This window comes from Lasiosphaeria miniovina (genome assembly GCF_030549165.1).
Source record: "Lasiosphaeria miniovina strain SMH2392-1A chromosome Unknown B0T26scaffold_3, whole genome shotgun sequence".
Classification (NCBI taxonomy): domain Eukaryota; kingdom Fungi; phylum Ascomycota; class Sordariomycetes; order Sordariales; family Lasiosphaeriaceae; genus Lasiosphaeria; species Lasiosphaeria miniovina.
Genome location: NW_026848222.1, coordinates 2,087,019 through 2,102,481, shown reverse-complemented (window position 1 = coordinate 2,102,481; position 15,463 = coordinate 2,087,019). Strand labels below are relative to the sequence as shown.

At 54.5% G+C, this 15,463-nt stretch overlaps 7 protein-coding genes across 7 annotated transcripts; 1 reads left to right on the top strand and 6 right to left on the bottom strand.

The window, feature by feature from the left end:
* Nucleotides 1–384: 384 nt before the first annotated feature.
* B0T26DRAFT_641373 (uncharacterized protein) lies at nucleotides 385–1,125 on the bottom strand (the record flags this gene model as incomplete). The annotated part of the gene is made up of 2 exons (XM_060437331.1): nucleotides 385–792; nucleotides 856–1,125. 2 exons carry the CDS (start codon nucleotides 1,123–1,125, stop codon nucleotides 385–387), a joined length of 678 nt encoding a protein of 225 aa, XP_060298156.1.
* Nucleotides 1,126–1,744: 619 nt separating this feature from the next.
* On the bottom strand, nucleotides 1,745–3,772 carry B0T26DRAFT_770521 (uncharacterized protein; the record flags this gene model as incomplete). Its single annotated transcript, XM_060446538.1, has 5 exons — nucleotides 1,745–2,213; nucleotides 2,293–2,434; nucleotides 2,496–2,699; nucleotides 2,793–3,560; nucleotides 3,699–3,772. The coding sequence occupies 5 exons, from the start codon at nucleotides 3,770–3,772 to the stop codon at nucleotides 2,172–2,174; spliced, it is 1,230 nt and encodes a 409-aa protein (XP_060298155.1). The 3' UTR covers nucleotides 1,745–2,171.
* A 164-nt stretch (nucleotides 3,773–3,936) lies between these two features.
* B0T26DRAFT_209007 (uncharacterized protein) lies at nucleotides 3,937–5,372 on the bottom strand. The gene is made up of 4 exons (XM_060433789.1): nucleotides 5,080–5,372; nucleotides 4,366–4,482; nucleotides 4,131–4,293; nucleotides 3,937–4,047 (listed from the first exon to the last, which is right to left on the bottom strand). The coding sequence occupies exons 1-4, from the start codon at nucleotides 5,093–5,095 to the stop codon at nucleotides 3,996–3,998; spliced, it is 348 nt and encodes a 115-aa protein (XP_060298154.1). The 5' UTR covers nucleotides 5,096–5,372; the 3' UTR covers nucleotides 3,937–3,995.
* Nucleotides 5,373–5,491: 119 nt separating this feature from the next.
* B0T26DRAFT_701908 (CobW/HypB/UreG, nucleotide-binding domain-containing protein) lies at nucleotides 5,492–7,562 on the bottom strand. Its single transcript, XM_060441611.1, has 6 exons — nucleotides 7,134–7,562; nucleotides 6,982–7,065; nucleotides 6,910–6,921; nucleotides 6,754–6,850; nucleotides 6,193–6,691; nucleotides 5,492–6,094 (listed from the first exon to the last, which is right to left on the bottom strand). The coding sequence occupies exons 1-6, from the start codon at nucleotides 7,234–7,236 to the stop codon at nucleotides 5,738–5,740; spliced, it is 1,152 nt and encodes a 383-aa protein (XP_060298153.1). The 5' UTR covers nucleotides 7,237–7,562; the 3' UTR covers nucleotides 5,492–5,737.
* Nucleotides 7,563–8,056: 494 nt separating this feature from the next.
* B0T26DRAFT_644361 (Mob1/phocein) lies at nucleotides 8,057–9,192 on the top strand (the record flags this gene model as incomplete). The annotated part of the gene is made up of 2 exons (XM_060437626.1): nucleotides 8,057–8,272; nucleotides 8,353–9,192. Coding segments are annotated over 2 exons (1,056 nt in total), but the record flags the coding sequence as incomplete, so codon positions are not given.
* A 2,223-nt stretch (nucleotides 9,193–11,415) lies between these two features.
* B0T26DRAFT_208784 (uncharacterized protein) lies at nucleotides 11,416–12,353 on the bottom strand. The gene has a single exon (XM_060433788.1). The coding sequence runs from the start codon at nucleotides 12,218–12,220 to the stop codon at nucleotides 11,726–11,728; it is 495 nt and encodes a 164-aa protein (XP_060298151.1). The 5' UTR covers nucleotides 12,221–12,353; the 3' UTR covers nucleotides 11,416–11,725.
* Nucleotides 12,354–12,440: 87 nt separating this feature from the next.
* Nucleotides 12,441–14,875, bottom strand: B0T26DRAFT_749650 (uncharacterized protein; the record flags this gene model as incomplete). The annotated part of the gene is made up of 5 exons (XM_060445134.1): nucleotides 12,441–12,708; nucleotides 12,819–13,618; nucleotides 13,678–14,441; nucleotides 14,501–14,528; nucleotides 14,579–14,875. The coding sequence occupies 5 exons, from the start codon at nucleotides 14,873–14,875 to the stop codon at nucleotides 12,441–12,443; spliced, it is 2,157 nt and encodes a 718-aa protein (XP_060298150.1).
* Between the last annotated feature and the right edge of the window lie 588 nt (nucleotides 14,876–15,463).

The following is a 15,463-nucleotide window of genomic DNA, read 5'->3' as shown; positions in this document are numbered from 1 at the left end:
GCTCCTCTGAGGGAGGCGACGTGGAATGACGTGAATCAAGTAGGTATACATTTTACGCTGATTAGTAGTTTAGGTTAGTTGCCATGCATGCGCTTTCCTCCTTTCTTTCTTATCAACTCTTCTCTCGTCTTCTCGTTTCCTCGTGTTTGCTTGGCGCGTGCGTCCTCCTCCCTCTCTCCCTCTCGTTGTTCTCTTCACAACACACTCACAACCCACACTATAACGGGGATTACGCCCCGCACGCCGCCCATCAATAGAATCTCTTGGCATTACCCAAAACCGCTATGATTAGGTAGTCTGCTCGAGACCCAAACAATAATCGCATTCTCCTCCTCACCCATTACATTCTCTTGTCTTCACCTGCCGGCCGGCCGGCACGACCAGCTAACTGACCTCGGAGCCTTTTGCTGCCGCAGCCGCTTTCTCGGCGGCGATCTTGGCCTCCATCTTGCGGCGCGCCTCGAGGATCATCTGGTCCCTCCTCTTTTGAAGCAGCGTCTGCCGCTCCTCCTTGTTTGTGCTCCAAGCCTTGGTGCCCTTGCCGCCTTGGCCGGCTGCAACAGGCGGAGTGGGAGCGCTCTCCGGCTCGCCCTTTTCCCCGAGCTTATCCTTTAGGTTATATCTTGTGATGAGGTCCGCGGGTGCCGGCTTCGACGGGGTCTTGGCGGCGGCGGCGGCGGCGGCTTGGGCCTGTTGTTGCAGAGTCCCCGGCTGCCTCGCCGAGGCTCCTCCCAATGCTCCGTTGGCGGGCGCCGACCCGGGTGGCGGTGGCGGTTGGAATGTTATCGGAGGCTACGATTCCATCCATTGTTAGCCTTGCGGCGGGTCCCAACGAATCAAAAAAGGGTGCTATACCGTCTCCATACGCCCCGCCAAGATCCTCTCCGTAGTCGCCGTGATGTTGCCCCCATTGCGCTGCAAGTCCCAGAGTATTGTCCTGCGGTCCGCCTGGGGGAACATCTGCTGTATCCTCTCGACGGCGCTTTCTCTGGAGCGCTGCGCCGCCAGCGAGTCTCTGGCCACGGCATGCGTCGTCGGCGGGGAGAAGAAGAGATAGCGGAGCACAAGCCCCGAGAGCACGAGAATGACCACTAGCGAGGGGAGGTTTATCTGTTCGTCGGCCATGGTTGCGCCGCGCCTTGCCGAGGCCGAAGGAGCTGTGCGACGGCCGATGCGGCAGCAGCAGCTACGCTGTCCCGAAAGTGGCGATAAGGAAAAGGGTGGTCCGTAGTCGGTGGTCCAGGAGGATGTAGAATTGTATCTCAGATGTCGGGCGTCAGATGTTCCTAATTCCAATGCGACCAAGGAAGTTGGGCGTGCGTATTTGGCGTCGTGAAAGTGGGCGCACAATTGCAACGTTAAGGACCAAGTTAATTGTACGTAAGACTAGTAGGTGCCAGTGTTGGTCGAGGTGGATGGAGATCGTTAGGTAAGGTATCCGTAGGTGCCCGGGCATTGGCAGTGGGTCAAAGTCGGAACTTAGTCTGAGCTGGGATCATCAATGATCGCGCCAACAAACCAAAGTCAAGCCAAGCCCGATAACGATCCGTCACGATACCGTAAGCGCAGTGAATACGGATACGTAGCAATAAATCACGCTAATAAGGTAAGCAAACAGGCAGGTACAGTAAGGAGCGGATGATGTTTCGTCAAGCATTTGGCTGCCAGGGTCAGCACAGGCAGGCTGGCCGCGGGTTATGGTGGGGTGGTGGCCTTAACATCAACGATTCAAAGGGGCAAATGTCATTAGGTTCTTAAATATTATGCGCCACAATGGGGCTTGGGAATAATGCTCTCGCCACACCACTCCGTTGCTTGTTTCAAAAGAGAAAGCTTACCTCACTTTGGCAGTGGCCAGCAAACGGCTCTGCTCTTTTATGACTGAAACAAAATGCAGCGGCAACATCACCTCACGGGCTCTGAACAAAACATTCACACTGGGAGGGACCGAAAAAAAAAATTGGCGAGTCATGATAGTGCACACTTCCTCATTCATAGCCCCCCGCGCCCTGGGGAGACGTGTCTGCCTTGGCCCAGATACAAAACATAATAAACATGACCGGCAACCCTCGCCGTGTCCTTAATCCATCCGGAGATTGTGGCGCTCAAGGCTCCTGCCTTCCCTGACCATAATCAGCAAGAACGTTGGCAGATAGCTGCGCATTAAACCGCTATTCCCGGGACCTGAGAAGCCCCAGGGTTGGTATCCAGATCTGCGTAGTGCAGAGTCAACTCGCGCTGTAGTTAAAGTTAGCGGCCATGATACAAGAATGTAGTCAAGTTATTACGCACCCGCTCCTTGCGCCAATTGGCCGTGTCCCAAATGACATAGTAGCCGCGTTCGTGCGTGGGCCCAAGCGCTTGAGGTACCATCATGTCGTCTTTCGTCAGCCAGACTTGGATTTTCTTGTGCCATCGCCAGTTGCGGTTGGTCCTAAAGAACCAGTCAGTCTGGGATCTAGAATATTCCGGTCGGGAAAAGGGGGAGGTCTCACAGCTCCACTGCTACCATTTGCTGCTTCACGTCACCCGGGCAGCTGTAGAATATCCACATCAGAGTCTCCTCGTTGAAACTCTGCATCTTGGCCTCAACTGGCTGCACATTCTTGACATGGTAGCAATCCGGGAGGCAGAATTTCGGAACAGCAGGCCTTGGCAGCGCTTCGTCAAATAGAGAGTAAATCTGTGTCGAAAACATGCTGGGCAAAAGTCAGCAAGCGCAAATACAAATCGATCTCTCCGCACTACAGGTGTCATACTCGGTTGAATTGAGATCCAGACCCAGGACTGACGGGTCAATGCCGCATGTCAGCGCATTGAAGTCTGTAAAGTTGTTCATCAACGTCCGGAGGCCCTTGAGACCCCATTTGTCGATTGGCGCCATCCCTTCTAGCGGATCTTGAACATCGCCAGTCTGGTCCTTGTCGTCTTCTTTTACTTTACCCGCTGGTGGTTCGTTGCCAATTGCGCCAAGCGGGTTCCTGCTACCCAACAACTGCGACGAGGAATCGCCCACCGAGGATTGCGAAGTCATGCTGCCCTCCCAATACCCAGGCGGCTTTTGGCGGCCCTCGTCCTCACCAACAGGGCTTCTCGGGTCTTGTGGGCGTACAACCGATGTAGGTGACCTTGCCTCGGCGGCGCGCGAGTTCGCCGACACAGCATTCAGCAGACCGTTTCCGGCCCGGCTCGTGTGTATCGCAGACGTCGGCGTTGTTGTCTGGGAACCGAAGCCCAAGCTTGACATGAGATTTGCTGTTCGGTCCTGGCCGCCAATATCGCCGTTCGCGTTCCGGTTTAAAGGCGGAAACTCGTCATTGGCGCTGGAGTGTGTTTGCGAAGTCTGCGCCGCACTCCCTTGGGTTCCAAATCTGAAGGACCCTTGGTTTGAAGCCAGCCGAGATGACACAAATAAGTCGTCTTGTTGGCTTTGTTGCGAGAGTGGCGTGCCAGAGCCCCTATGGACTGCTCCACCAACATTTCGTGAGCCTCCAGATGACCACATGGATGACTGGTTCGACGCAGACATCTGTGATGTATTGGACAAGGACGGAAACTCCCTGCATTGTAGGTTAATTAGCATCATAGCCCGTCCTAGTGCTGGGACACGAAATGGTGAGCACTGTAGGGTTCCGCGTTTCGATGTAACAGGTAGGCCAGAGCAACAAGAGCAAAATACATCAGGGAATCGTCAGTACCCCTTCAGAATAGATGCATAGGGGAAAGACGACGAAAATCCTTCGAAGCTTTTGCCCTTCCTTTTTCGGGCCATTTTGGACTAGAGCTTGTCCGGGCTGGTTGCAACTCTCGATGCCCAAACTTGGGGGAATACGACAAGAAAAGTACCAGGCAGCTAATCCAAAAAGAAAAACAGGCAGTCGTAGATTGACGTAAATAATTGAAAAGGGGTTGAGCAAAAACAGTCCCAGGAATATGGCAGCTAAATGCTGGCAAGAGACCTCTTGCAGTAGAGTATCTCAATGGAGGGGTAGAACCTAACACAAAGAGAGAGCAGCAAGGCGCCGTAGAGGCAAGTACCCTTGGTGACTGGTGTCCAAAGGAAGGAAGGAGAGAGTTGAAAAATGGTGAGAATGGTGCGGGAGGGGCATCAAGAAAGGTGCTGGACTTACGAAAGGTCCAGTGGAGTCGATGGTTGCGATCCGCTTAAACTCTGAGCGAAGCTAATGTTGCCTCCTAATTGTCTTGCGGAACCCGGTGGTACACTCCCGCCACCACCACCGCCCATGGGCACGCCGGCGCCGAAGCTCCATCCTGATACGCTGTTCACTGGCGCTGCAACCGAATTAGTCGTCAAGGTTGGTAGCGTCGTTGTCAAGCGGCTAGCAGCCGTGGCGGAATCCTCACCCAGCTTTCCATTGGTTAACCTGTTGGCGACAGGACGTCCTGACTGCTGTGGTTGCTGCTGTGGTTGCTGGCCACCAAACCCGCCTGGAATTCCGCGCAGCGATTGCGGGACTGCCCCTGTTGTCCAAACATAGCCCGTCAGCAAACATGCTCTACTCTTCTTGCAACGATGGTGACTGGCAGCACTGAGAGGGAACGGCGGGTGCCTAGCAAACGCAAAGAGGGTGTATGGATGGGGGTTGGGGTGCTCAAGCCCCGCTCAGGCCCGCTCCCCATGGTCGAGACGACAACAGATACCAAGTTAGCCAATGTCATCTCGGGTAGGCAAGAATGGGCACCAGGCCCAGACGCTTCCCAAGAATAAACTATCGAGATAAACCAGATATACAGCTGCCCGAGGGCGGGAGAGGGGGCGAGGCGGGACAGCAACAAGCAAGGCCACACCCGTTGGTAGCACGATTTGAGGCATGCTCTCGGTTGTGGTGCTTGGTCTGGCAAGTGCGGGCAGGCCGCTGGGAAATGGGCTGGGGAGGGCAGCCCAAACGTCGACGGGAGGGGAAGAATAACACGGGAGTCGAGCTTGAGGCAGGCAATTGCCAGGGCAGACAGCGGGGTGCACAGTGGATGAGTTGGGTAGGAGGAGCGGGTGTTGTGTTCGGGAGGGAAGGTGATCGCGGAAGAGGACTGGGAGGCGAGGTTGGATTGCCACCATACCTGACCGATTCATCATCGAGGCCGCCGTCGATTCGTCGTTCTTATGGAAGCGTCAATCAAGATGTGCGCGCTGCCTCGCGTGGGCTGTGTTGTCGAAAAGCAACGACGATTGCAGCGGGTGCGGGCGAGAATACGTGATTAAGCGAGCTTTTGAGGCTGTAGCTAAGGTTAAGGTAGGCGACTTAGTGACAGCACTGAGGTTCCAAAGACGGCGGTTGAGAAGGTCTCTCCAGCGACGCCTGCAAAAGCCAATGCGATCAAGGCTGCCTTGCGGTCCGTGCGCATCCTCCCCCATTGCATTTGGACCAATCAACGCGAACCTCAAAGCAGCTTCGGCACCGGCCTGGCGACTGGCCAACCAGGGTATATAGTCACCTGAAAACTTTATTATCACTTTGCCCTTTCTACTACCGAAGGATTCCATGCCACTAAAAACACGAAAGCACACGCGTGCACAGCAAGCAAACCAATTGCTGGCTGCTACTTTATCCCTTGAGAAGATCGCAAGTCATTACGGTTTTGCATGGCGCACGTGTTCTTTGGTTTGATACGGAACGAAGCAGAGCTTAGCTGCTTTGTTTAGATGGGGCATTTAATGCGCTGCGCGTTCCCTTTTGGGAAGGGATTTATTTTACATATCACAGGAGGAGTTGGCTGCCTACAGTGCGGCTTCGCACAGTTGGCGAAGGCTCGATGAGAAGTCGTAATCATCCAAATACCGCCCAATCAGTACCATTTTCCCTGCGCGACCGCCGCCGCCTTTGTCAAGCAACGGGGCAGGGCTGTCGAAGATGTCAAAAACCTCCCTCACGCCCTGCACCATCTTCTCGCCGTCGTCCCTCAGGAACAGCCGCCCTTTCAGGCGATGGATTTCAAATGCTGGACGATTGGGTGCATCTTGATGTGCGCCGTTAGGTATCACGTTTTCCCAAAGAACCGACCGAAGCCACGCATCGACGGCCTTGAGCTGGTCAGCAGTCAAGGCTGGTATGGGGATTGAAATAGTCGATATTGTCTACTCATGTGAGTCAGTCATTCCGCCTGTAGTGTAGCAGAAATGTGCTAGGATGCCCAGAGTGAGTCTGGGCGTGGGCATGGGCGAGTGCAGCCTACCTTGTCGAGATGGCTATGGCCCCGATCTGCGCGATCGAGCTCCTCAACGCGGTCGTAAGCGTGCAGATCGAGTAGGAACCCCTCGAGCTGCGGTACAACGCTCTGCGTGGTGACGTGGATCTTGGCCAGCCCGTTGATGGACTCGATCCGTGCTTTCACAGCCTGTAGTTCTTTGCCGCTCACCATGTCGGCTTTGTTTATCACAATCACGTCTGCGTGCGAGATCTGAACATGGGCAGTCGTCATGACGGGGCCATGGGCGTCGGCCTCATCGTGTCCCTCGACCTTACCCGCCGGATCATCGAGGCTACGGAGGATGTTCTTAGCGTCGACCAGCGTTACTATGCCGTCGAGGTAGATGGTGCTGGCGAGCCCGTCATCAACCCAGAATAGCGGCGCCAGGTTTCCCGGGTCAGCGAGGCCTGTCGTCTCGAGCAGGATGTAGTCGAATTTCCCCTTCTTCTCCATAAGTGACTCGATGGCATTCACGCCCGTGTCCCTGGATCTAGAGTTAGTGTGACGTGGTGGTCTTTGGAGGAACTAGGCAAGCCTGTTGCATACTTGACTGAGCAACAGATGCACCCATTGCCGACTTCCAACCATTCCTCGACGGCCTCGCCGTTCTTGTTGACCGTTAATGATTTTTCTATATCCAGGGCTGGTCAATGAGGCGAGTCAGCATGCAGAGCGATGCGCAGAGAGCAGACTAATGCGTACAGTCACCAAACTCTGTGAAATAGGGGTTAGCAAGCAACAGCCAAGCTTCTAGAAGTGGTGAAATTCTCTCACCATTCATGATGACAGCAACTTTTTTGCCATGCTGGGCAGTGAGAATGTAATTCAGGAGGGTCGTCTTGCCCGCTCCGAGGTATCCTGAAAGAGTCTTTTTAGCAAAAATCCCTGAGGCAAGGATATGTACTGTACACGATCCGTGCACGCACCCGTGACAATAGTGATGGGGACCTTGACCGGCTTTTCCTCAGCATCGAGCTCTTGCCCAGCCTCGATGAGATCTGGAGGGCCGTCTTGGTCGTCCCACTCCATTTTTAACGAGGCAAGCGCAGGGTGTAGTTCGAGATCAGGTCGGACTGGAGTCTTCGCACGTCTCAACAAAGGCTCAGGCGACTAAAACAAGATGAGCTTAGCTGCGTGGTGTTATATCTGTTTTTTTGACCATTTACAAGTCAAGGGATTATTTATGTATGGATTATGAGAAGCTGGTAGAACTGGTTTTGGTCAACTGCGAGTCTCCCGTCATTACGCAATGCAACCCAACACCTGGCTACGCTGCGGCGCGCGCCCTTTGCTTGAGTGCGTGAAAGAATCGAACCGCCCTGTAAGGCGTGTAATCCACCCACTGTTCACGGCCTGAGTGGTTTTCGTGGAGCAGGGGCCACTGTGACAGAGAATCCCATAGGTACCTTACGTAATCTTGGGAGAGGGGCTAGGCAAACTGCTCCAGTCAGGTAGCAGCTAGCCGACCTTCTTTGGAGCTTGGACGCGCCGCGCGCTTCAAGCACTGTATCCTAGTCGCCCAAAATCTTGCTGGACAACCTCCCCTTTCCCCCCTCGACGAGCTCCTTGATGAGTCTAGCTGCAACACCGAGACCGCTCTCCGCGCACAGCTCCCTTAGGACGAGAGGTAGCGCAATAGAAAGGCGGCTGCTGTATACTTTGTGGAACCTCGAATATCGGCCAAAGAGGAACACGGCGCCAAACAAACCCGAGTAGCGCTGCGCAGCGCAGAAATAAATAAATAAATAAATCCCATAAATTTAACCTCGACGGAGACGAAACTCGAAACAAAAAGACGAGACGACAACAAACGGGACCAGCCGCCGCAACCTCTCTACTGTCAATCATCATGTCGATTCCGCCGAGCTCGCCTAGGCTTCCTAGCCCGCCTCCTCCAGCCGAGATCCAGATCGGGCCCAAATCGCCCTTGGTCGGTCCCAATGCCACGCGCCAGGCGCAACAGATCGAGCAGCCCGTCATAGATGCGAACGCCAAGCGGCGCATCCACCCGGGCACCCGATCTGACGACATGGCCGCCGGGCCCCCGTTAGTTCCGCTGCACGAGGTCGGTTTGCATTCTCCTGGTGACTTGCTCCCGTCCCTGCCTGACCGGTCTGACTGACCCGGCTCTGCCCCCCTCGACAGCTCGACTCGGCCTTCCAGCTGCAAGAACACCTGGCTGCCCTCCACTACCACCACACGGCCGGCAACACGTGCGCCATAACGCGCGAGACGGCCAAGACGCTGGCTACGTCGCCGCCTGGCATTGACAAGACCTTGTGGCTGTACGAGCTGTGTCGCTTTCTCATCGCCCAGTGCAATAGCCTCATCGTCGGCTTCTTGTTCGACACGCCGCCCTGCAGCGCCGCCACATGCCCCGAGATGCGCGCAAGCGAGTGGCAGTTCCTGTGCGCCGTGCACGACACCCCAAAGAGCTGCTGCGCCATCGACTACTGCTGCCACACCCTGGACTGGGCTGCCAACGTGGTGACCAACCCCAAGATCTTTCCCAGCCGTTTTGTCGTAGACGCCCACGACAAAAATACGGCCCTCAAGAACCTAGTCAATGTCTTCCGCCGCCTCCACCGCATCTTTGCCCACGCCTGGTTCCAGCACCGCGGCGTCTTCTGGTCTGTCGAGGGGCAAACGGGGCTCTATGTCCTGTTCAAGACAGTTTGCGACATCAACGACCTCTTGCCTGCTGAGAACTACAAGCTGCCGCCCGAGGCCGAAGGCCTGGAGAGCGCCCCGAGTGGGAATGCGCTAGCAGACGGTGGTACCGACCGGAAGCAGCAGCACCCACCACAAATCGTGCCTACGTCCATCGCCAAGCCTCCCGCGCAGCGAGGAGAAGCCGAAGACGAGAACTTCAATCTCGTCGGTAGGACCAATACGAGGAGGCATATTAAGAGTAGCCCCTCGGTTGGTAGCGCAGTAACCACGGTGTTGGAGGCAGACGAAGACGACACGGCCGATGTCACGAGCAAGCTGCGAGGGATGCGCATCTCTGCCAACCGGCCTGCCGCGGGGGCGGCGGCGGCAGCATCAGAAGACAACGAGGTTGAGCTGGCCAGCATACCTGTAATTGTGGAGCATGGGCTACCGCAGCAGCCTCCCCTCCGCCCATCGAGCGTGGTTCCACCTTCCAACATGTATTCGCCATCCAACGTGTTTCCGCCAAGTAGTATATTTCTGCCAACCAACACGCCATCGACGGTGCAGGAAGAGATGTCTCTGGAGCCTGAGCTCCCGGAACCGGAAGACACCCCTGCCCCCGTCCCTAAAGAAGAGCAACCGCGCCCTGTTGAGTCTGCTCCCGAGCCGGCGCCGCAACCAGCGGCAAACGAACAGCATCAAGACGCCAAACCAGACCAGACCCAGGGGGGAGAAAAGGTGGACGACGAGCAGCCAGCGCTTGAGGCCGCAGGCGAAGGATCTCCCGCAGATCCTGCCAGCCATGCCGACGGGAATGTACATATGTCAGAATGTGAGACTAAAGGAGAAAAGGAAGACGAAGTTGTCCCAGTACTTCCATCAGAATCACCGTCATCACTCAAGACGGGCAGTGCGGGCAGCCTAAACCCCCCTGTGTTTGGAGCTGAGAGCGAATCTATGACGGCGACGGCGACGGCGACGGCGACAGCAACGGCGACAGCAATAAGTCCTGACCACCCAAGTCTGGAACCAGAAGCTGTCGAGGCAAAATCGGACGAAGATGAGAGTGGGGAGCCCAAGGAAACCGATGATGCCAAGGATACCGCAGAGACAGACGAGACAAAGGAAATCACCGAGACCAAGGAGAGCAAAGAAAATGCAAAGGCTGACGATGCGGCTTCTCTACCGGAGAAAACGGCCGACGAGTAGCGACGTGCAGGACCAGTGAATTTTTTTTGGTTGTCCAATGAGGGGAAGGATGGAAGGAGGGCTTATGAAATGGAGTAGGTACCTATGAAAAGGGAAGGGGGGGGGAAAGAGGAATGAAGGAATGTTGATATATCTCGTTAGTCTGCTAGTGCTGTTCTGTCTGCAGTAGGTATGGGCGTAGGACGGGGACGTTGGACGTGGACGGTGTCTTGGATTCTTATTTCCAATCCCCTCTCCTCTCCTTATTTGTGCTGCCCAGTTGCTTGCTGCCGCTGCTTGCTGCTGCTGCTTGCTCGCTAATATATACCCCGGCGTCCGTCCTGTGGTAGGTAGGTAGGTATATACAACTACACGCGGTATACCTACTAACCCAAAGGTTATTGTACTTTGTATATACGCCAGCCATGCTGTATATGTTTCAGTACATTTCGCCCGACACTGCACCGTTTTTTATTAACTCTTTTTTTTTCTATCCTTGTTCCTTTTATTCTCTCTTTTTTTGTCTTGAGTTTTTTTTTTTCCTCCTTTTCTTTTTCTTCTTTTCTTTTTCTTTTTCTCGAGCGGTGTACACAGAAAGTTTGGCTTGCGAATTCTATTTTATCTTTCTTTCTGGTTTCGTACCTACCTAAGCAGAAAGGGGGAAAATGGAGGGTTTAGTAAATATGTGTAAGGGGGCTTTCCTTTCGTGATAGAAAGGTTGCCATGAATAATTAAGAAGAGCAACACATTTCTTTTATTCACAATAGTTTTCGCCTCCGCACTGCTTTTGTCGTGCCTCGCAGTTGAAAACGCTAACCGTTGGAGATTTATAGATGTATGTGTAGGTTAAGCAGTGGTTGGTTGTATTTGACTCCTTGCCCCTCCATATCGCCTGCCTTGGGTATATAAAATGTGTACGCCCCAAAAGTCAATAAAGATAATGCGAAAAGCAGCTCAGGGGGTCTCTCTTCCGTGCCCAATGAAAGTCGCCGACCGAAAATGCTAGCTAATTTGGAGATTGACGCCAGTTCATGTGCAATACGTGATGATATCATGATAGAGCAACAGGACAGTTAGTATGAGGGTTATGAGGGAAGTGACGATCATGACTATGATCATTAGTTTTGAAGAACAATGATGTTTGAAGCCAATCAAAATGCAGATACGTGAAAAAGGGGGTGCAAAGCCGCCACCGGTCCATGATATTAAAAATGGTAAATAGTAAAGGATGAAGAAGCAAAAGAATTTTAGACCAAAAAATAAAACAAGAGCGGTTCAGGACACGAGGGACGCGTTTGTCGTTATCATCTAAACTCCTCTCTCCTGTGCATATACACCCTCATCGGAACAGAGCATGAGTTAATAAGATGAAAGGGTGAAAGGTAAAACCAACCGCCGACTCCCACAAACTCGTCTCAGCCAAGATAGGCTTTGAATGCTTATGTACATGAAAGGAAGTGGCTGTAAACCATGGTTATTGGCGAATGAGCAAGAGATGCTGTATGAAGAGACATATGTAACAAGGGCCTCCATGCAACACCGGATTAAAAATGAAGGAGAAAGAATATCGCTCGCTGGCTGAAAATAATGAGGTAGAGGCTTCTTCATGAAAGAGAGAAAAGGTTGACGGCGATCAGGTTCTCAGCCAAAGAGCCTCATGGCCGTCAATGCGCACCTACACCGGTAGGCAAGGAAGGTATAGGCAGGGAGATCGCGCATGACTCCCAGTCGTCTCTTTTCTGGCAAAATTGGGCTCCGGGTCCGGCTGTAGTTGCTTGTGGGGTTGTCGAGGACTGGGCCTCGTTCGTCCGAACTTCTCACGGCGGATTTCCCGTTTGGCGGCAGTTGGCGCGAGCAAAGACGTGCGGGCGGGCAAAGATTGGGTGAGTTGGAACAGAGAAGATCCTGGGGTAGGGGTAGGGGTGGGCGGAGGAGGGCCGAGTGCCGAGCATCGTGTTTCAGGAGGGCGAAAAGGGCGATCCAAGCGTTCCGCCCCTGCTGCATTGACCATCAAGGATCTGACGCTGCTAAGGCCGGCATGATTTCGTCCCAGGAATTTATTTGATCCAAGGGACTCGGACCACCGCGGCAAGACGAGCCGCAGGGTAGCAGGGAGCCGCATCGTTCCCCAACATCCAACGTCAATCACTCTCTCGACCAGCACCAACATGCATCCTCGGGCCAGTCAGACAGCCAGCTCCATCGATCACCCAAACGGACGACCATGGGTTCGCTGCCAGCTGGTCCCTCGGATCTCTCGAAACGTTCGAGTCCCTTGAACATCTGTCCCCAGCAATCTTTGCTGGCTGTGGCAAACATGCCGTGCTACTTTGGGAAAACCGAGGCTGCAAGCCCACACCCGCCAGTTCATGCAACTCCTATCAGGCTGTTCAAGCTGCCTCGTCATCATTGTTACCGCCGCCCCCCTCGGGAATGCTAGCTCCTCGTCCAAGTCGCATGCGTGAGAATACATGTCGAATCTGCCGCAGGTTCTCGCTCTGTGCTGAGACGGCCATGGCATTGCGTTCGTCTGCAAAAGCCCGGATGTTTTGCAGGATTGGTGAGAACCCTTCGTCGTTTGGAAGCCACCATCGGATACAGCTCTCGTCGAGGAATAGTTCCGCCATGCGCGCACGCATTGTGGCCGGCGATATGTACCTAGATTGGTTAAAAACCGCCTTGTCAGCCCTGGAACTGCCGCAGTTTGACAAGCACCGCCAAGGGAGCGCGAAAGGGGAAAGGAAAAAAAAAATAGAACTCCAGCTCACCCCATAACCTCGAGCAATGCAAGCTTCTTCCTAATCCACATATGGTGCCTCGCATCCCGCTTGACGAAGAGCGCTGCGATGGCTACACAGGGATGCAGTATGATCAGACTCCCGGCGGGACTGAGAGGCCAGAATTCCACCGCCTCGCAGATCTGACAGATCGCGTACGCATGCTCCATCATGCTCGCTCGGGACGACTCTGTCATTTCAGAAGCTGCCTGGCTCCCGAGCATCAACGCGATAGAGTGCCACTCGCATGTGAGGATAGTTGAGGCAAATAGCGGCGGCCCGAAGAGCACTCCCGGCGTAAATGGGCTCACAATGTCGTTTGGGTCTGGGGTACGGTTGCTGGCAAACTCAGTTACGAGAAAGTCTGGGTCCTTCAATGCAGGGTCCCAGTTCTCTTTCCAGTTGTCGAGAGCCACGGATAGTCTCTGGTGCTCGACGACATACTCGTCCTCGGAGACGTCCTGCTTTGCCCCTTTTCCAAATAGGAGAGACATCTCCATTGATATGAGGCGCAGTCGTGAGGCGCATGCATCGATCTTCCAGCTCACGTTTTCGAGCTCGACTGCTGCCATGCCATCGTAGTATTCGATAGACGCCGAGAACCACTCCCGCGGGAGCGTCGTCTCGAAGCTCCCCATGATACCAATAAAGACATCGAATCGTGCGTACCACTTCAGTACCATGCGGCCCATAGAAGTTTGCATAATCGACTGCGGCGTGAAGAGCTGAGTGAGGATCTCGAAAGCTGCTTTTTGGTGTCCCATGAGGTTGACCCAGTCGCCCAGATACTCCTGGTTTCGTGTCAGAAAATCCAACCTCGCACCATCCTTCAGAAAAGCTACCGGCTTACCTCTATCGTAGCAAGCTGTAGTACTGTCAATAACGTCGCCACGCTGTGCTTCTCCTTTCTTTTCAGAAAAGTCAAGAGAAGCGTCACGCTGCGGTTGTAGTACAGCAAGAACTCGTCCATCCGACCGTTTGGCTTCGCTAGGGCGTGGTGGTATGCGGAAAACCCCACCACGGCATAAAGAAGCGCTTCGTTGCGGATCGCCATCCCCAACAAGATCGTCCGGAAGAAGTCGTCCGCGTCACTGACTATGCAGTAGTGGTAGTTTGTGATGGTCTCGCAAAAGTAGCCCAGGTAGAATTGAAGCTCGTGTGGTAGAAGGGACCAGTCCGGCCGCAAGCCCGGACTGGGGAGTGCAGTGTCGGAAAGATGCAGCAGAGCGGGTGTGAGGTTGCCGACAACGCTGGTCGACGCCGAAGGCGACGAAGAGCCCTTGTTTGCGTCAAAAGAGGGTGTTTCTGAACCGTGGCGGTGCCCTGACCCTACACGCTGGAGTCCAAACGACGACGTTGTGCTCGATCTCCGGAGGAGGGGGAAGTTCTGCGCTGATGATTGCGAAGTGGCGCTCTCGGGCTCGTCCTCGTCTTCGTCCATGATGGGATCCAGCTTCGAGTCTTGGTCGTCTCCATCGTCGTCGTCATCGCCGTGGGAAGAGCTCGGGCTCGTCTGCTGGCTTGGGCCGGCCGAGTCTCTTGAACCGACGCTGCCAGATCCTTTTGGCGGTGGCGGCTCAGGATAGATGCACTCTCGTTTCCCTTTCCTACATCCTATGCGAGGTTAGCACTGGAAATTTGTAGTAGCACCAAGGACTTCTGGTATGGCGCACTTTCACAGATGGGGTGGTTTTCGTCGCACTGCAGAAACGTTAGAACAGACTACCAAGAGGGGACTTTCTCTGAACTACCTTCACTCGCCGGCTCCTGCAAGTATAGCAGCCAGATCTCGTGCGCCGGTGCTTGATGTGGTCTAGTCCGGGCGCGGATTTTCGCCTGCTTCTCTGTGACTTCGGCGCGTTGAACATGACCGGGTCGGGGAAGCCTGTGAAATATCCTAGACTCTGGTAGGGGTTGGAGAGTTGGGAGCCTCCCATGGGAACTACTGGAGGAGGTGGTATTGACTGAGAGCCATCCAGTTGGTTTGCGTTTGGATGGCCGCCAACTCCTGCCATGGAGGACAGGAAGTGGTGGTAGTAGTCACTCATGGCGATGTATCCGGTGATGTATCCGAAGCTAGGCGTGACGGGAGGCGATGGAAGGGGTCCGGTAGTACGCCTCTCCACGTCAGGCCTTGTCGGAAGATGCTGGAGATCCCGAGCATCTATGGCGCCTAGCGAGAGCCGCTCCGGGGGCGCTGCCAAGGCTTTTCCCAGACTATCAGTACGGCAGCGATGCGATCCTGTGTCGAGAGCGGTCGTCCCGTTATCGGGGGTCTAGTAGGAAGGAAGGCGAAAACAGCCCCCCCACAAGACCAGAAGGATCGAGGGACTCGTCTGTATAAAGACGAGCCCGACAATGTGGAGCGCTTTCTCGAACACGTTGTTGCCAAAGGCTGAACAGGCCTGGTGTGAAGGGTTCCGTCTAGAGTTAACTAAGATGGGGAGAGCCAGCCGGACTCTGACTCGATGGGGGGAAGCAAGCCCTGGCCGATTGGTGGCAGTCATGCAACTAACGCTTTTGCGCAAACACCATTATGGTAAATCCCCAGTCAATAGTATATTTTGCTTGATCTGCTGCAATGAGAACGCGCCCCGTCGTGGCTAATGAGACGTCCGTGTGGATCTCGGCGAGAG